We start from the raw sequence: 20,029 nt of genomic DNA, 5'->3' as shown, positions 1-20,029 counted from the left end.
ATTAAAACTGGTACTGGTGAAAGTTTATTATCAAAACATCATGGGATAAATATAAAATAAACTAATTAAATTGTAACATTTTATTAAGTGATTAAAAAAATAAATATATAAAATATAATATATTTTAAATATTATTAAATAAACTGTTAGGCTTCTTGAACACTGTCATAAAATAAAATAATAAATAATTATTATTTAAATTACAAAAATTAAGCCTTTAGTGAGTTCTCAAACCCTACATCCAACTTGAAACCCCTTAGCCGAGACACAACCCCTTGGTGAAAGTGCCGCCAGAAAGATTTTTCAATTTCGTTTTTCGATTTGCCTTAAGTGCTGGGCGTTTATAGCCACGCCCCTTTTGGCCAGCTCTGCTTTTCTTCTGGGGGGCTTCCGCTTTCCTTTTTCTTTTGGCCAAAATTTCAGGCAGCCAGGCCAGCAGTTTGAATTAAAAAACAAAAAAAAAAACTCTGCACTTATGATGGCTGAAGATTTCCGCGTTTTCCTCCCTCTTTGAAGCTTGAGTGGGCGTGGCTTGGTAGTGGCTTGACTGGGGCTTCCGTGTTTTCCATTTCAAATGAAATAAAAGAGAGGGGGGAAAAAACGCTACCGATTCGAGAGCTCAAGTGTGCCAAGGTTAACAAAGTTGTTGACCAAAAACCACACCGACCGAAAGCGGGCACGTTTTATTTCGTAGGTGTCAGTCAGTCAGAGTCAGTTAGTTCAAAAAAAGTCCAAAGTTTTGGGCAATGGCCTGTCCGGTAATTATCGACTTCCAGCTAATGCCGGACAATTGCGAATTTCGCATGCCACTTGCCAGAGAAGTCCACCAAACAAACCCTCCCAACAAATATTGCAAAAAAATAATAATAATAATATTGTAACGAAAAAGATCAAAATAAACATATAGACTATATATTACATAAGACCCTTTAGAGAGAGAGAGAGAAATAACTAATAAATAAATGCCAAGAAAGAGCGGGCAAATATTTGATTTTGATTTTAACGAAACGACAAGTCATAGCCATCGCATACAAATGGAAAGTGTTATGCCGGAGATCGTAGAGGAGGAGGATGATGATGACACACCAGAGGAGAGGGAGAGTTCCATGGGTCTATGGCTATATGGCTCTATGGCTCTATGGAGTGAGATTCATGTCTGTGGTCAGTGGTCACACGGAATTGGGTCATTAAACCAACCAACAGTGAGTTCAATCGGCCAAAAAGAGCACAGTGGATAGAGTAATAATAGAGATGAGGTAAGGAAGTGGATGCATTTGAATGGAAGAGGTGGGTGTAGTAGGGTCATTCCGATAATCGTTTTGAATAAAGAGATATTCATGATCTATGATCATAGTTTGATGAATATTTCATCAATTATTAAGCGAATGATCAACAACCGTAGCTACTATTCATTGAGACTCAAAAATGAATACTAAACAAAATGAATACCAGACTTTATTCATTCGCATTCATATCCCATGTTCATCCTTATTCAAACTCATTACAGTTATCTCTTTTCGGACTTCCTCTTTGTCTTTTGTTCAACTTTTTATGGATTTATTGAAAGATTCATTTCCAAGTCATCCAAATAATCGTTTGAATAATCGTTTAAATGGAAAACTATTCATTTCTTTAAATGATCGAGTATCCAATCGAGTATCATAAAAAAAAGAATTCAAAGTTGAGTAAAACAACTGGGTCGTCAAAAGTGATTCATTTCGACGGTTCATTCGCATTCATTTTGTGTTTTCACATACTCATTGTATGGAAATTCATCATAATATTCGAATTTCGAATGCATTACCGTTATCTGTCTGCTTTCCTGCCACTCATTCGTCGCTCCCCCCCTATAGCTCCCTTTCGCAGAGCCAAGATAGCGACGTGATGTCGAGCACATGCGACAAATCGCTGAAAAAAACTCCAAACTCCGACTGGTTGGAGATTTGTTCGTTCGTTTTTTTTCTGTAATTTTTTTCTTTGAGGAGTTGTACTCGAACTGTGCAGCTGGCAAGAGAGGGGGGTTGCTCAGTCGAGGGATTGAATAATCTCTGTTTAATTTCGGTCAATTATGCCGTGCCTCAGTCGCAGCCAAAGTTGCAAGCAATTGCAGCCAAGAGCCGCAGAAAGCCGAAACCCGAAATCGTTCAAGGCATATAATTTCAATTGCAAACTGGCCCGAAAAAAAAGCAGGCGGCAGAGTGGAGGAGCGGAGATCCACATTGGAGGCATTGTCAAAAAAAAAAAGAGCCAAAGACCGCCGCCTGCTTATGTCATAGATGGCAAGGTGTTAGCTGCTGCGCCTCACGTAGGCAATCAAAATCAAACCCAAATCCGCCAGACGCCACCAGCCACCACAGCCTAAGCCGGGCTAACGAGGCTGAATCCGCGGTTTAAGCCACTTGCCGCCCTTTTAATTCGAAGCTGCTGGCATGGGAGAGCCTTTCTCCTGGAGCTGGTGGAGCTGGTGGAGCTGGAGCACTTCCAGCCACTCCCCCTGTCATGCATTTCTGGCTTCAAGGAGGGAAACTGGGAATACCCTTCTAAAGGGTACAGGGGTTACTCAATAACTAGTATATTTAGGTGTCCGCCTGTCCGTTTGTCCGCTTAAGAGAATATTTTTGACTTAGTTTAGTTGAAAAATATTTAGAAATAAGAGTTGGTAGAACTAGTTGAGGTTGTTTTTGGAAGATATTTTAGATACTCTTCAGTATTTTCTGCAGTGTCCGCTTGTCCGTTTGTCCGCCTAAGAGAGTTTCTATATAAATTCGAAAATAAATAATTTTTAGTTGATCTAATTGAATAAAAACTAATAAGAACTTAGTCTTTCTTTACAAAAAAAAGTTATAACAATGTTTTTAAAGCATTTAATCCTCTGTCCACTTGTCCGCCTGTCCGTTAAAGAGAATATGAGTTAAAACAATCAATTTCTTACTACTTTTTATTATAAAAAAATCTTAAAAACCCCACCATAAGAGCATCCATAAGCTGATCACCACATTCAGGAGTATCTTTCACCTATGAATTGCATTTTTTTGGCCACATTCCCTTTTTGGCCAGATAGTTGGCATTGCTCTGGGCACTCCCTAGCTATTATAGGGTTAATACCACCTCCATATCCATATCCACCTCTTTTCCGAGCCCACTAATTGCACTTTAACACCCAAACATCCCAGCCAGAGCGACTTATTTTTTTTTAGCGAAATGGGAAAGAGGCAGCCGCGAAATATTTCAACAGCTTACCTAAATCATGTTGTTGCTATTTACAGTTTTGTTTCTCTGTTTAGCTTATTTTTTTTTTTTGTTTTTGGCTCATGATTACATAAATTATACCCGTTGACAAAAAACACAAGCCGGGCCAGGCCAGGAGAGGCAGTGCCAGCCAATTGCCTCAGAGATATGCCAAAAAGCAAAAAAAACAGCACACACAGATTTTTCTCAGCCGTGTTTATGGGTTAATAACTTCATTTGACCATTTCTTGGCTCTGTTTGCTTTTTGTCAGTTTTTCCTAGGCGTGGAATGTGAGGAATGCGGTCAGCAAAGAAATTGCTAACAGTTTTAAGAGGATTGGTCTTTCCAGGATACAACTGGGTTTGTAACCCGGCTATGCTTAGTTATTTTCTTTATTTTTGAAGTTTTATTACCTTTTTTAAATCTCCATTACCAATCTTCGTTCCATTTCCTACGCTTGGAATTTGAGGAATGCGGTCAGAAAAGAGATTGGTAACAGTTTGAAGAGGATTGGTCTTACCAGGATACAACTGGGTTTGAAACCAGGCTATCCATCTCAGTTCTTTTTCTTTATTTTTGAAGTAAAGTGTAGATTTATTGCCAATCTTCGTTCCATTTCTGGCCATTAGCCTCAATTACCACTTTTGCTTCCTCTTTCTCTTGCCGATTTGACCTTCTGCCTGGAAATTCCAGTCATTTTTTCCCCATTTTTTGTTGTTGGCAGTTCGACGTCGTCATACCGTTATCAGAGCTTCGAACTTGTTCGATGTTCGATGTGCCAATAATATGCAACAGCTGCTGCTACTTTTGTGCTTTTGTTTTGCTTTTTCTCTGCTTTTTTGTTGCTTTTTGCTTTGCTTTTCTGCTTTTCTGCTTTGCTTTTTGATTTTTGCTTTTGCTTAGCGGCTTAGCGGAATTTCGCGGCAAGCGGATCGCCTCTCCGTTCAGTTGGCAACGTGCAACGCAGCCGCGCAGACGCAGGCCGCGGTTCAAAACTCCACTTAACTACCAAGAAAATTAAATATTTTTTTAAATTACTTTTTTTTTTTTGTTTCGAAGACCGAGAGTTGCATCCTTTGACGTTGTTTTTGTGACCGGAAGTGCCCAAGTGCCAGGCTACGCGGGCCAAGAATTGCAAGTAAGCCATGGCAGCAGTTAAAAGTGAAAAGTGCAGTTTCTTCGAAAGTTCAAGGGTTAAAAGCGATGGAAAAAAGGGTTAATGCTGTGGACCACCTGTTGGTGGAAAAGTGCACTCGAGTGCTGGTTTTTTTTTTTTGTTTGAGATACAAAACTTATGAGATACAAGAGGGGAGTAAAGTAGGCTACATGTTGCAACAAATGCAACAGCAACATCACTCTAACGGTTTCTACACGATTGTTGTTGTTGTTGTGGGGGGACAGACAAGACATTTCTTTTGTTTTTTATTTTTTTTTTTTTATCCAAAGAGACAATAGAAAGATTTGTCTTTGCCGCTGAGCTTCAGCAACATGAACATTAACAAAAGCAACAGCATCACTTGCCGCAACAATTGTATCTTTTTTGTCGCTTTTGGAGATGGCAGATGGGAGATGGGAGAGATGGCAGATTGCCACGCCCCTTTCACATAACATAACTTGCGGAATTTTTAGCCAAAAAAGCAGAAAGATTTAAGATATTTTTTTAAACAGTATAATGTCTAATTTCCATAAAAAATAATAATAAAATTGTATTTTTTATGAGACACTTGAAGAAATAATTTTAAAAAATATTTCATAATATTTCTCTTTTAAAAAAAACCTACTTAATGGATTAATTATACTTTTAAAACACTCTAAAAAAATAATAATAATTGAACACGCAGCAGTGGCTATCTGCAACTTGCAACTACGGACTTGCAGCAGGTGTTGTTGCAAGTAAATGCAATTATCCGCTAGATAATTTATAATTCATTTAAATTACCCTCCTAAAGAGTGTGGTAATTAATTAATTTAAGCCGTTTACTGTTGCCTTTCGGGCCAAAGTCATATGGAGAAGGAGGTAGCTCCAGAGCCAAGGTGACTGACACTCAGGTGACTCCGTGAACCCAGCCAGCACCTACTTTATAAAGCAATTGCGGGGCTTATCAACTGAATGAATGACCGAATAAGTGACAGACTCACTGACTGACTCAGTGAGTGAGTGAGTGAGTGAGTGACGTTTGTTTACACAAAATTAGCGCACAAAATGGCAAACCAAATCACTTTAATTGTCTCAATCATCAGGTGCCAGGGGTGCCAGAGGTGCCATAGTGCGTGGGTGCTAACCAACTTTAACTTTGGATTTTATTTTGAGATATTTGTTTTTTGTCAGAGAGAAGCAAGTTCAGTGATCATGACCTTTATTCAAAGAGGAAGTAACAGAAATTAGTTGCAATTAGTTGGTTTAGAGTGGGGGTCTTTGATTTAAGGTCAAAGTTAGGGGAGAAATATATATTCTACATAGCTTAGTTCTAGATTTTTAGTTCAAGTATACATATATATTTAGGATTAAATTAGTAGAGAACCATAAATAAGCTATTCATAGAACATATTTATGGCCAATTATTGGGTAAAATAGTATCTATCATTTGAGATCAAAGTTAGAGATGGAAGTTATGCTTTCTTATAGAAGGAACCTAGACTATATCCTAGACTTTTTAGTCAAAAAAAGGATAAAGATATTATAAATATATTTATGTTTATTAAAAATCCATAAATATCTCTATAAATACAGGTTATTTTAAAAAAGAGAGGTTAGGGAAGTTAAAAAACAGACTTATAAAAAATAAATATGATTTTTTGAAGAAAGAACTTAACTTTATCCTAAATTGTGAAGTTTTAAAATTATATATTCACAATTTATACTTATACTTATTAAAAACCAACTAATATACTATTTTTAAAACAATTTCTGTGAGATATAAAGATGAAAGTTGGGGATGAAAGGAAGATATAGTTTTTTGAAGCTAGATCCTAAACTCTTTGGTTCTAAAAAGTGTTTATATTTATGATTTGTGGTTTATTTTTTTACGAAAATAAAGATAAGGGTAGTTAGGAAATGGAACTAGCTACGAACTAGCTATAAAAAAAAGATATAAGCACCAAAAAGAAATAATCAAACCATAGCAAAGACCTCTCAGTTCAAAAAGATAGTTTCTTAAAAAGATAGATCTTAAAAATCACAAAAAAAAATCTATAAATATCCTATTTAAAAAACCGCCTGTCGATAGTTGATAGTTGAAAGAAAATAAAATGAAAATAAACCGAAATTGTTGGGGATACCAGGTGTGGCAAGCAGGCAAGAGGGGCTGGCGAGGAATGGATGGATGACTCCGGGGCAACGGGCCAACAGGTTTACCTGGTCCCGGAGCCGCGTCTTGGTCGCAACTAAACTCGTTTCTCGCTGACCCAATTTCATGCAACTTTTTTTTTTTCGACATTTTTGTTATTTTTTTACAACAATTTGCCTTTGTTGTAAACTTTTTTTTTTGCAAAAATAAAGAAAACCCTCGAAAAAAGGCAAGACACTCGGTAGGAGATAGAGATACGGATACAGTATCTGCATCTGTGAGGCCAAAAGAGTATCTGCATCTCAGCCCGCAAAGGTATGATAGTCACCTGTAATTTTGGCCTTTCACTTGGCCAGGTTAAGAGCGGGTTCCGCTTGCCGGAGGTAATTGAAGTGATAAGAGATCGACATTGAAATCGATTATGTCAGAGGAGCTATTGGACTGAAAACCAGTTTTATTTTCGAGGAGAAAGAGAAAGAGTTCTTTTGGGGCAACCTTTCTACTCAGAGACCCTCTATTAGAGGCCTCTATTAGCCAAGTTAATGAACTTGTTAATCGAAATGGTTGCATTTCATTAAGGCCGCAACATCATCAATCACTCCGTCCACCTGTCACTTTTAGTTTCTGGCTGCCACCTTCTCCTGCCTCTCTCCCCGGCAGACTGGCAGTTATTTCAACACCCCCACCAGAGACATGTGTCAACGGGTCTCCCCCCCTAAAGCCTAAAGCCATAAGACTCGGCCAGAGCCCCCCTTTAAGGCAGATATGAAATGAAAACCACAACAAATATTCCATCGTCTTTTGCCCAATCGAAGCACGCCAATTACGACGAATACCCCCCAAAATACCCCGAAAAATAACACTCCATGGGTCTGTCTTCCTTACGTCACCATCCTACACCAACCTACTGTTGTAATCCGCGATCCATCCACATCCACAAATACGACAACAAAAGCCAACGAATTTGAAAGCCAAACAAACGAAAGATGGCTAACCATTGTTGGTGTAATGGCCACTAACGTGGCCAGCATAGGTATTTTTCGGCCGAATTGGAGAGCCATCAAGGTCGTTGGTGGGACTAACGTGGTTAGCAGGTCGTTGACGAAACCAATGCAGTTGGGAAAATCAGTTTACAAGTCGTTAACTTGGCTAACAACGTAATTAGAGCTACTTTGGGCTAGGAGGGGAACTTAGAACGGGCCAGAAATTGGGCAAATAAGGGGGTGGTTTGGTAATAAAATGCAAAAATATTGGCAACAGAAGGCAGGGCATTAACTCCACAGCCTTTCTCTTTGAGCTATCAAGTGGTTTTTAACTATTTTTGTAAGAATTGTAACTAATTTTGTTCATTTTAGTTGGCCGACGAGAAGCACAAGGAAAGCACAAGGAAACTGCAGGGAAAAATCAAGAAATCCCTAAGGAAAGCACAAGGAATCAGCAAGGAAAGAACAAGGAAAGCAAAAGGAATCCCCTAGGAAAGAGATCTAAGGATCAAAAATTATAAAAAATCAAAACTAAGGAAGCTAAGAAGCATAGGATTTAAGCCAAGGACTATAGGAAATCGGGCCACAGAAAGCCCCGCCATGCACAAAAGAAAAAAACGCTAGACTCTAGAGAGAAGGAACAGGAATCCCCCCAACGACCTTAACACACAAGGATATCTTCATCTTCAAGCACCAAGGCACATAGCATCTTCAAGCACACTATCCCCAAGACTAAACCTCCTCCGACTGTCCAATTGGAACACCCCCATTATGGTGCTCAATCTCCTCTTCATAACGACGGTGATCAAGTCGACCTTCGGAGTGGTCACCACCGGCCTCTGGCTGATACCCCTGATGCTGGCCGCCATCACCTACTACCGATACGACGCCGTGGACCCCGAGTCCAGGCCACTGGACCAACTGAATCTCTGGCCGGAGTACGACTTCATTGTGGTGGGCAGTGGCTCGGCGGGAGCTGTGGTGGCCAATCGGCTCAGCGAAGTGCGAAAGTGGAAGGTCCTGCTGATCGAAGCTGGTCCGGATGAGAACGAGATCTCGGATGTGCCGTCGCTGGCGGCCTACCTGCAGCTGAGCAAGCTGGACTGGGCCTACAAGACGGAGCCCTCGACCAAGGCCTGCCTGGGGATGCAGAACAATCGGTGCAACTGGCCGCGTGGTCGGGTCCTCGGCGGCAGCTCCGTCCTCAACTACATGCTGTATGTGCGGGGCAATCGGAACGACTACGACCACTGGGCCTCGCTGGGCAACCCGGGCTGGGACTACGACCATGTCCTCAAATACTTCAAGAAGTCGGAGGACAATCGCAATCCCTACTTGGCCAACAATGCGTATCATGGGAAGGGCGGCCTCCTGACCGTCCAGGAGTCGCCCTGGCACTCGCCCTTGGTGGCCGCCTTCGTGGAGGCTGGCACTCAAATGGGCTACGAGAACCGGGACATAAATGGCGCCCAGCAGGCGGGCTTCATGATCGCCCAGGGCACCATCCGACGCGGATCGCGCTGCTCCACGGCCAAGGCCTTCCTGCGACCCATTCGCCAGCGGAAGAACTTCCATCTCTCGATGAACTCCCATGTCACCAGGGTCATCATCGAGCCGGGCACGATGCGAGCCCAGGCGGTGGAGTTTGTGAAGCACGGCAAGGTCTATCGGATAGGGGCACGCCGGGAGGTCATCCTGGCGGCCGGAGCCATCAACACGCCCCAGATCATGATGCTGTCGGGTCTGGGGCCCAAGAAGCATCTCGAGAAGCACGGCATCCGGGTGCTGCAGGATCTGCCCGTGGGCGAGAACATGCAGGACCATGTGGGCATGGGCGGACTAACCTTTCTGGTGGACAAGCCCGTGGCCATTGTCCAGGACAGGTTCAATCCCACGGCTGTGACCTTCCAGTATGTGCTGAGGGAACGCGGACCGATGACCACTCTGGGCGGAGTGGAGGGACTGGCCTTCGTCCACACTCCCTACTCGAATCGCAGTCTCGACTGGCCGGACATCCAGTTCCACATGGCGCCCGCGTCCATCAACTCGGACAACGGGGCGCGGGTGAAGAAGGTGCTGGGCCTGAAGGAGTCGGTCTACCAGGAGGTCTACCATCCCATCGCCAACAAGGACAGCTGGACGATAATGCCGCTGTTGCTGAGACCCCGATCCCGGGGCTCCGTGAAGCTGCGCTCCGCCAATCCCTTCCACTATCCGCTCATCAATGCCAACTACTTTGACGATTCGCTGGACGCCAAGACGCTGGTGGAGGGCGCCAAGATCGCCCTGCGAGTGGCCGAGGCCCAGGTCTTCAAGCAGTTCGGGTCGAGGCTGTGGCGGAAGCCGCTGCCCAACTGCAAGCAGCACAAGTTCCTTTCGGACGCCTATCTGGAGTGCCATGTGCGGACCATTTCCATGACCATCTACCATCCGTGTGGCACTGCCAAGATGGGTCCTGCCTGGGATCCCGAGGCGGTGGTGGATCCCCGGTTGAGGGTCTATGGCGTCCGGGGTTTGAGGGTAATAGATGCCAGTATCATGCCCACGATCAGTAGCGGGAACACCAATGCTCCGGTCATCATGATTGGCGAGAAGGGCGCCGATCTCATCAAGGAGGACTGGCTGACGAATCCCGAGTACAAGGTGAAGCGGCAGGCGCAGGCGCAGGTGGTGCGGGTGCAGGAGGCAGAGCCGGCCGAGAGCAATATCGAGGGTATCAGTCTCCTGCCACCGGTGAGCAACACCATCCAGGTGGAGGGCACTACGATGCAGGACAGGAGCGGCAACACCAGCCACCACCATCTCGACCTCACCAGCAGCGGAAACAACAACACCATCGAGAGCAGCAGTTAGTGACTCGGGAGGAGTGGTGGGAGGAGCTACTAGCTCCGTAATAGTGCTCAGGGGTCCATTAGCTTTACAGAATTGCCATTGCTTGACTTAATTGTGGTGATACCCCCTTCTCTAGCCCAGTATCCCCCTCTCTATTGAATCTCAGCTAATGTCATCCTTGAAGGAGAACCCAGAAATCGAGTCATAGATTAAATCCCTTAGCTTCCTGTGGCTACTACTCTTAGTAACTCCAACTATGCATATTTTTTTGTGTTTATGTATTATTTATGATAAGCTAGTAGTAATAGTAATATTTAATTCTGTTTGACTATTTTTAAGAAGTTCTCATACAAGCGCCTTATTTAAACGACATTCTATTTAATAAATTAAAATATCATAATAATGAAAAGTCTGATTAATGTTGAGAGCCGAAAAGCAGGCAACGAAAGTGGGGTAAGGTTTAATGGAGCTTCCCATCTATTAACTCTAGCTATTACCTTAAAAACCATGAATAATTCCCTGTCACAGGCCACTCCTATCTCTGTCCTATGAGTCTCTATTCTATGAGTTCTATTCACGAAGAGCCCAACCCATTAGACCGCATCAGAAACTGTAGCCTAACCTCTGGGCGGCCACATTCTTGTGTAGAAAAAAGGTATTTAATTACTGGCCAATACTGACTTACTGGCTTATTATTTCGCACCTGTTGCAGATCAATACCAGCCATAAATCATAACTTTGACAGGGCCGAGAGACCCAAAGCCTTGACTAACAATTTTCATGTTTTGAAAAGTATCGGAAGTCGGAAGCGACCAACTTGGTCTCCAATCAACCCATTAATTAATGGCTTTTTCCGGTCGGAATCAAAGATGTGCTAACTAATCGGTCCCTGTCCCACATTGTCCACAAAAAAACAGAAACAAAAAACAGAAAAAATATGTTCTAATTGAGCTAATAATTCCAAAAACCAGAAACCGAAAGCTAAGCTCTCAAAAACCAGACTTTATGGCTAATTAATGGAAATGTCCACAAGTCTCGGCCGTTTACAGAGGGCACGAGCTTAAATCACACGAGTTAATGGGCTTGGGCGGTACGGAATGGTGGTTCGGACAAGTTCAAGGCCTCAGCGGAGAATAATTCATGGGGTTTCTACCAGATACCCAAAATTTATAGAATGATGATATAATACTTAGAAGAGATGGAGCTATTTATGGTTTTAGTTGCTTTTTGAGATTGAGAAGGGGGATTTTGTAATATTGGATATTTTCTGATGGGCCTAGCTACTCAGGTCTTCCTACTGTCTCTATCTACTCCCTGATTCCTACTGTCCCTAACTACTCAGTACCTCCTACTGTCCCTAACTACTCACTTCTACTACTGTCCCTGACCACTCACTGATTCTTACTGTCCCTAACTACTCAGGTCTTCCTACTGTCCCTAACTACTCACTGATTCCTACTGTCCCTAACTACTCAGTGCTTCCTACTGTCCATAACTACTCCCTGATTCCTACTGTCCCTAACTACTCCCTGATTCCTACTGTCCCTAACTACTCAGTGCTTCCTACTGTCCATAACTACTCCCTGATTCCTACTGTCCCTAACTACTCCCTGATTCCTACTGTCCCTAACTACTCAGTACCTCCTACTGTCCCTAACTACTCAGGTCTTCCTACTGTTCCTGACTACTCAGTACCTCCTACTGTCCCTAACTACTCAGTGCTTCCTACTGTCCATAACTACTCCCTGATTCCTACTGTCCCTAACTACTCAGTACCTCCTACTGTCCCTAACTACAACTATGTCTTCTTACTCCTCTTTACTCTTATTAACTTATTTCTTTTAACCAAAAATGATATTTTCAGAGTGATAAAAGCACTCACTTAGGGCTCTTATTACCTTCTATAATCCAGTCCTTCTTACCAAGATATTTTAATATCCAACACGCCCACAAAAAAAGGGAAAAAAGTGAAAAAAAGAGATCAAAAGTGTATAAAATAAAAGCAAAACACCATGTCTACGTGACCAGTTAGCAACCGATTGCAATTTATTTGAAAAGAAACTGAGACTGAGACATCTTGCCCTAGTCCCCGAGAGCATGTGTGCACATTTCTTGGCCAAAAACGCAATAAACCTAAACAAAAGAAAAAAAACAAAAATCAAAAAGTTGAAAATACCGAAAATAACAAAAATTCGCAAAAGAAAAGTGGGTCAATGGCCAGCGGAAGTATCATCATCATCTCGTACAACTTCCGTATTGATGTGTTACCGTTCCAGTTAGAGGTCAATCAACTTGTTAGACTCCGTTAGACAACCGATCGGAGGTCTATATATATATATATATATATAGTATATCTGTCCAAGCAGTTGACCCAGACCCAATGAACTTGATCTCTGGTATCGGTATCTCGCCTGATTAGCATAAAAAGCCGAGCCAGTCACACTCACCTGTAATAGAGAGGGAAAAAATATTAATTGGATGCCATAAGTCATCATGAAACCCTAAGAATAACCCATTATAATGGGGGGATTATAGTCAAGATTCATGGCTAGCAGGGCTAGCAGGGCTAGTATTCTTATAAAAAAAGATCGGAAGTGGTTAGCTCTTGGCCCTGGCTGGTGATTAGTGATCGTCTGACCCATATAGGCCACCTGTACAGCCAGTTCTTGAGTTGTTACTCGACTTCCCCTCAGTTCGATTGTAAAGCAAACACAAAAATTCTTAAGAAGCGACCTTGGTGGACTGGTTTTTTGGTTATCGAGAATCACTCTTTGATTTAAATATCAAAGTAGAGGCTGGAAATCAAAGGGGGGTTCTCTCCCATTAATATGGAAATGGAATTTGCCTTTGAATCTAACAGATACTTAGAGTATCACACCAATTAGTTATAATTATAAGTAATCTTGATTTCTCAAAGTGATTATCTCGATCCATGACCCTTGGATCGATCAACTTCCTTCCCAGATAGTTTATACCTCTATGACTTTGTGGTTTCACAAATATTTTGTCTTTAAGAGCCATTGATCGGATCACAACAATGGGAGCAAATAATTGCACACTTTAATGTGCTTTATTGCTCGGCACACAATGGAGTGTTATATCTGGCCATTTGTTTGTCTCTACAGATCCATTATGGTCGTATCAAAATGTTATTCAACTTCTGTTCTGCTCTGTCATGTCAATCATCTGCAAATCAATCGATTTGTTTCGCTTTCGGGCCAATAATTGATTCATTTCATGCCGGACTTCCTCCTACAACATCTCAAAAAAAAAATCTTAATAAGAATGCAATTATCTACTTCTTCAAGTGGGGAAGTGACTGGACAATGAGTAAGCTCCTCTTGCGGATGAATTTTAATCCAAACAACACTTCAACTATGGTCTATTGTACACTGTATTAGAGTTCCGTGCAACTGGAGACTGTCCTGTCCCTCGTCTCGTGGTGTTCTCGTGGCAGGAAGTCCATCGGGTCGAGACTGCCCCGGCATCGGGTGGTACTTGGACTGTGCCAGCAGTGCTTGTACCAAGCCGAGTGCTGATGGCTCAGCCCAAATCCTGCCGCGATCCTCAGGTAGCATTGGTGCAGGCTCCGGGCCAGAGATCGCAAAAGTCCCCCGAACCGAGTCCCATCCTGTAGATCGGACCGGGAATGGCTCTCCAGCTGATCCTTCTCCGGCCGGGCGGATCTGTATTTGATTTGGAGCTTATCGGTGTCCTCCCAGTCGTCGGAGGAGTCAACGCCGGGTTCGTAGCCCTTGTCCGTCCCACTCACCCTCAGACTGTTCTTGTACAGGATGTTGCAGTCGCCCGGTGATCCTGGCGCCCTCAGACTCTCCACCGGATCCGAGACCAATGCCTCCAGGCACTTGTGCGAACTGTCGGCCCTTTTAGGACTCACCGATGGGCCAATAAAGTGTCCGGCCCGAGGGTTAGCCCGAGGATTGTGGGTCATGGAGTGCCTGAGGGCTCTGCGATCTCTCACACTCGGCAGGGACATGGCGATTCTATGGGGGATTGGCTGCCAACCGACAACAAAAAAAAAACAGATATTGAACGGAGTAGTGTGTTTGGAATTTTGAGTGTTATCTGTGGACCTACTTTTGGATTTCTTCAACGAGTCAGCTGCCTTCTAAAAAGTCTGCCACCAAGTCTGCCATTCACCAAAAAATAAATAAAATGTCTATTAATCTATTCTATTCTTATGCAACCTTGAGGAAATTACATTCAAATGCGATTTATTTCTTGTAATTTACTTCTTGGAATATAGACTCAGTCTTGGCCAAAAATATTGCCAAATATCAGAGAGGTGCTTTGTCATGCTGATACAACTCGAAGAACTTTTATGACCAAAATATTACCAAATTCTATCAGTTTTAGCCAGTCATAGCAAAATCTGAGGCAACAAGCCATCTTTTTTGGCCAAAAACTTGCAAATCCTTTATCCCTGGAAGGCCAGGGACACTAACAGGTGGCCAGAAGCACCATAGAAGTCAAAGACCCGATAGAGACATGGTCGAGGCCTGTAGTTTTAATAACAAAATGCCAAATCAAAAATTGTCCGTCAGTGCCAAAGAGCAACTTGGCCAAAATCAGCAGTTGCCAACTAATGAAAAGTCGGTCAAAGACAACGAGTTTGCTTAAATTCTTGACTTTATGCGAACTGAAACAGAAACGGCAGAAGAAAAAACACAAATCGCCAGCACAATACCTATCGATAGTAGCAGTCCGAAGCATTAATTGCCGTTAGTAGCTGCACTGAGAGAAAAATTAGAGGTCTAACAGGCATTAGTCAGTATCAGACATAAAATTCCTCATAATGGAGGGGATTGAGGAAAGATTTTGTGTCTTTTAGAGGGCTTTTTTAGGATTTTTATCGATTAAATCGCTGCCAATCGATAGTATCAATAGTTTCTTAATTCTATCGATGATAGATCTTACTTTTATGGTCAAGGTTTCTCAACAAATTCTACAACATAACTATGATAGAGGATATATTATCTTTTTTTGTGAGATATTTATCGATAAAATCGTTTTAATCGATATTATTGAAGTTTATCTGTTTCTATCGATTGATTTAAACATATTTCTAGCCTTGTTTTATCTTTTTTTAAACAACCTCTTTAAAAATGACTCAAGAAAAATTATTGAAATAGTTTTAATTGATTTTTTCGATATATTTCGATATATTTTTAAGTTTCTATCGATATTCTTTTATTTTAACAATTCTAAAACATTATTAGTGATGATTTATTAAACAAAACACTTGAATTATTGCTAAAAATAATTCCCAATCGATATAATCGATATTTTCAAACTTCTATCGATAATAATTGAAAACTATTTAATGCCTTTTCCTTGAAAATCGCTTGATTTTTTCGCTCTGTGTAGTTAGTAGCCACTAAGCTGGCTCAACGAACTCAAAGACCGCGAATCTGAGACAAAAAATTGGAAAAAAAAAAAAATGGAAGCCGCAGTGCTCCGCGCAGAAACCGGCAACCTTGGCTCCAAAGTGTTGGGCTTGAATGTCAACGGTTCTTAACTTGCGGCTTCGGCCTTGCCTCTTGCCACAAAAGGTTCTGCTTTTGGTTCTTTATGGCCTGGCCCTCCAGCCTCCAGTCTCCAACTGCCAACTACCTTGCCTCATTGGTATTCCGAATTCATTCGAAAATAAAGAAGGAAGAACTTCCCCTCATGGAAGAGGGAAGAAATCCCTTTGGATGGATGTCCTTCAAGGTTTCTCGATCGCATCTCATATATTTTATTTTTATTTTAGATTTTTTTCTGTATTTTTTTTTAGGGCGGAGAAGACATCAAAAAACCATTAAGCAGCTTCTTAATTTATTTTTGTTGCGGTTTTTATATATTTTTTTGTTTACTTTGTCGTACTGTTGCGCTCGGCTGGCCAACTATCTGTCTTGGCCAGCTTTGTAGCTTTAGAGCCAACTCTGATGGGGGTTATCCCATTCTAAGCCCCTCGAACAGTCACATGCAAGCGGAAATAATTATAAAATTACTCACAAAACAATGCATCTACGAGAACCCACACATTACAACTGCCTTCAACTTTAGTGTTTAGTGTCTTTTCTTCTCAGTGTAATTATAATTAGAAGCTATGCGATTGTGGCGGTAATTTGGAAACAAATCAATAGTTTTTGTTGGAAAACTAAGAGTACTTGAGTTCATTAGGCGATTGGGGACTCTATTTGAGAATCTTTAAGCCATTTAGTTTCCAGCTTCAGTATTCATTAGGTTTTTAGATGTTTTTATTTTACGATCTTACAACATTTATAATTACATGTTTTGGGGTTTAAACTAAAATAGCTATTAAGATAAACATCAATAAGCATAAATTTTATACACTATAGATAGAGGTTTTCTTCTAGAGGTATTACGAGGTATACCAAATATTTTTAAATAGAGTTTAAATAGAAAGATATATTCTTCCAAAGATATTATTAGGATTTTATGAAGAAGTCTTCAAAATCTCTTTCTATTTATAGAGATTATAGAGATCTTTAAAGGTATTACGAAGGTAATATTCTATAGATATTACGAATAAATTTGTGTCTTTTGGAGCTACTTAGAAGGTATGCTTCTAGGATCTATATTCAATTTCTAATGATAGATCCTCTTCTAGAGATGAATTACTATCTTTATTAGAGAGATTTTAGAGAGAAAATATAACTAAGATATTCTTTTGGAGATATTACTAATAAACCATTGTAATACTATAGTATAGAATCTACGATAGATACTCCAATAGATGCTACCATAAATACCACTACAGATACTCCTATAGATACTACTATAGATACTACCATAGGTACTCCTACTATAGATGCTTCTATAGATACTACTGTGGATACTGCTATACATACTACCATAAATACTCCTATAGACAGTACTATATATACTCCTATACAAATACTCCTATGGATACTACTAGAAATACTACCATAAGTACTCCTATAGATACTACTATTATTACTATATAAATACTACCATAGATGTTACTATAGATATTACTAGACATATTCCGTATCTCCTATATTTCTCCATCTATATTCCTCTATTCCTATACTCCTGTAGATACTACGATAGATACTACTATATATACTACTAAGATACTGCTATAGACACTACTATATATACTCCTACAGACACCCCAGATAGATCTCTTCTTAGAGAGCTACTGCAGAAGTACTACAGAGTGTCTAATGAAATGCAAGTGTCTCTCAATGGATGATTGATTATCACCTATTTTTCTATTATTTCGAAACAGGTTTACGATTTAATCCAGTTTACTCTCAAAGGCTTAAAAGATATAATTATATTTCTAGAATTAAAATTCCATCCAAGAACTGTTTTATTTGTGAAATTCCACACCACTTACACCTCTAGAACCGAAGCCCCCTAGACAATGGAAATGGCTCTTAATGATTCGATTCCGAGTAACCGCCCCTCGGAATACTTACGATCTTTGATCAACTGGCCAGTGAGAGAGGTATTTGGTATTCCCGACGGCGAATGATTCCTAACTGGAATCTGGAATCTGAGGCCGAGTTCCCAGAGCTGGCTATCTGGAAGCCCCGACTAGGGCCGCTAGTTAGTCGATCGCGGCAGTCGGCGGCTAGAAGTTCGCTCCATGACGCTCCAATGACTCCCGCGCACTGGCGAACCCTTCTCCTCCTCCCGACGCTCTTCGCCGTCGGATCCCTTGGCCAGAGCTACCACCCCAACGCCCTGATGGACATCATGGAGCTGCTGGAGCGCGGCCAGCACCAGGCCGACCTGGAGAGCCTCGATGACCTGGTGGAGCTCCGTTCCAAGTACGACTTCATAGTGGTGGGTGCGGGCACGGCAGGATGCGCCATGGCGGCCAGGCTCTCGGAGAATCCCAGGTGGAGTGTGCTGCTCCTGGAGGCCGGCGGGCCGGAGAACTATGTGATGGACATGCCCATCGCCGCCCACCTGCTGCAGCTGGGCGAGATGAACTGGAAGTACCGGACGGAGCCCTCCACCAGCTACTGCCTGGCGATGAACGAGCGGCGCTGCAACTGGCCCAGGGGCAAGGTGGTCGGCGGCAGCTCCGTCCTCAACTACATGATGTACACGCGGGGCAACCGGAGGGACTACGACAGGTGGGCGGCGCTGGGCAATCCCGGCTGGAGCTACCGGGAGCTGCTGCCCTATTTCCGGAAGTACGAGGGCAGCACCATCCCCAATGCCGACGCGGGCCTGGTGGGCAGGGAGGGGCCCGTGAGGGTGTCCTACGCGGAGACCCGCACCAAGATAGCCGACGCCTTCGTGGAGGCCTCCCGGGAGGGGGGGCTGCCCAGGGGCGACTACAACGGCGCCTCCCAGATCAGGGTCTCCTACCTCCAGGCCAACATCTACAACGAGACCAGGTGGAGCTCCAACCGGGCCTACCTCTACCCCCTGAAGGGCAAGCGCCGCAACCTCCACGTGAAGAAGAACACTCTGGTGACGAAGATCCTGATAGATCCACAGACCAAGACCGCCTACGGTGTCATGGCCACTGTGGGCAACAGGTCCCGGAAGATCCTGGCCACCAGAGAGGTGATACTCTCCGCGGGAGCCATCAACACGCCCCAGCTGCTGATGCTGTCGGGGGTGGGTCCGGCCAAGCACCTCCGGGAGATGGGCATCAAGCCCCTGGCCGACCTGGCCGTGGGCTACAACCTCCAGGACCACATCGCCCCCGCCATCAATGTCCTGTGCAACGTCAGCTCCCTTCAGATCAGCAAGATGTTCACCACCGACGCCCTGGGCCAGTACCTGGGCGGACGGGGCTTCCTCCGGATACCTGGCGGGGTGGAGGCCATCTCCTTCTATGCCCTGGACGATGACCAGAACCCGGACGGCTGGGCGGACATGGAGCTCTTCCTGGCCGGCGGTGGGCTGCAGACCAACCTGGCTCTCAGGATCGCTCTGGGGATCACCGAGGACATCTACGAGGACATGTTCGGCGACCTGGAGCGCAGCAGTGCCAACGGCTTCATGATCTTCCCCATGATCCTGCGCGCCAAGAGCCGCGGGAGGATCAAGCTGCGGAGCCGGAGTCCCACCGACCATCCCCGGATCTACGCCAACTACTTCGCCCATCCCTACGACCTGAACATCACGGTGCGGGGCATCGAGAAGGCCGTCAGCCTGCTGGACCAGCCGGCCTTCCGGGAGATTGGGGCGCGGCTGCTGGACAGGACGCTGCCGGGATGCCGGCAGTACCAGTACCGGAGCAGTGCCTACTGGGCCTGCTACGCCCGCCACTTCACCTACACCATCTACCACTACTCCGGCACCGCCAAGATGGGTCCTCGCTCCGACCCGGCGGCGGTGGTGGACGCCCGGCTGAGGGTCCACGGCATCGGGAGTCTCCGGGTGGTGGACGCCAGTATTATGCCCCACCTGGTGTCGGGACATCCCAATGGGCCGGTCTACCTGATAGCCGAGAAGGCGGCGGACATGATCAAGGAGGATCATGGGGCTGACCAGTGAGCTTTGTGGTATTTATTGTTGGTATTAATGGTATTTATTAGGGAATAATCGATAATTATCGATTAAAGTTCAAGTTGTTATTAAATATAGTTTACTTTTTCCATTGATTGGTAGTTATTGTTAATATTTTTATTATAAGTACTGGTATTAAGAATGTTTCCAAGTATTCGATTAATAAT

The 20,029-nt window shown here is 43.4% G+C and overlaps 4 protein-coding genes across 11 annotated transcripts in view; 2 read left to right on the top strand and 2 right to left on the bottom strand.

The window, feature by feature from the left end:
* Positions 1-20,029, bottom strand: part of LOC6502243 (flotillin-2) — a 105,585-nt gene that overhangs the window by 65,662 nt on the left and 19,894 nt on the right. The gene's annotated exons all lie outside the window — the stretch shown is intronic.
* On the top strand, positions 3,897-10,738 carry LOC116654479 (glucose dehydrogenase [FAD, quinone]). Of its 2 annotated transcripts, none has more exons than XM_032452830.2 (2): positions 3,897-4,367; positions 7,872-10,738. In XM_032452830.2, exon 2 carries the CDS (start codon positions 8,271-8,273, stop codon positions 10,350-10,352), a length of 2,082 nt encoding a protein of 693 aa, XP_032308721.1. In that variant the 5' UTR covers positions 3,897-4,367; positions 7,872-8,270; the 3' UTR covers positions 10,353-10,738. The 2 variants fall into 2 exon arrangements, with proteins under 2 accessions (XP_032308721.1, XP_032308722.1); XM_032452831.2 differs by lacking the exon at positions 3,897-4,367 and adding an exon at positions 5,174-7,673.
* LOC123257541 lies at positions 13,668-14,443 on the bottom strand. The gene has a single exon (XM_044717069.1). It carries the CDS (start codon positions 14,326-14,328, stop codon positions 13,729-13,731), a length of 600 nt encoding a protein of 199 aa, XP_044573004.1. The 5' UTR covers positions 14,329-14,443; the 3' UTR covers positions 13,668-13,728.
* Positions 17,931-19,957, top strand: LOC6502192 (glucose dehydrogenase [FAD, quinone]). Its single transcript, XM_001966022.4, has one exon. The coding sequence runs from the start codon at positions 17,988-17,990 to the stop codon at positions 19,848-19,850; it is 1,863 nt and encodes a 620-aa protein (XP_001966058.1). The 5' UTR covers positions 17,931-17,987; the 3' UTR covers positions 19,851-19,957.

This window comes from Drosophila ananassae, chromosome XL (assembly GCF_017639315.1).
Source record: "Drosophila ananassae strain 14024-0371.13 chromosome XL, ASM1763931v2, whole genome shotgun sequence".
Classification (NCBI taxonomy): domain Eukaryota; kingdom Metazoa; phylum Arthropoda; class Insecta; order Diptera; family Drosophilidae; genus Drosophila; species Drosophila ananassae.
The sequence above is the reverse complement of the archived record's forward strand: the minus strand, read 5'-3'. Positions and strand labels throughout refer to the sequence as shown.

What these genes read in the sequence shown, in the direction of transcription:
- LOC116654479 (XM_032452830.2), top strand. Translation starts at nt 8,271, where the DNA reads ATGGTGCTCAATCTCCTCTTCATAACGACGGTGATCAAGTCGACCTTC.
- LOC123257541 (XM_044717069.1), bottom strand. Translation starts at nt 14,328, where the DNA reads ATGTCCCTGCCGAGTGTGAGAGATCGCAGAGCCCTCAGGCACTCCATG.
- LOC6502192 (XM_001966022.4), top strand. Translation starts at nt 17,988, where the DNA reads ATGACTCCCGCGCACTGGCGAACCCTTCTCCTCCTCCCGACGCTCTTC.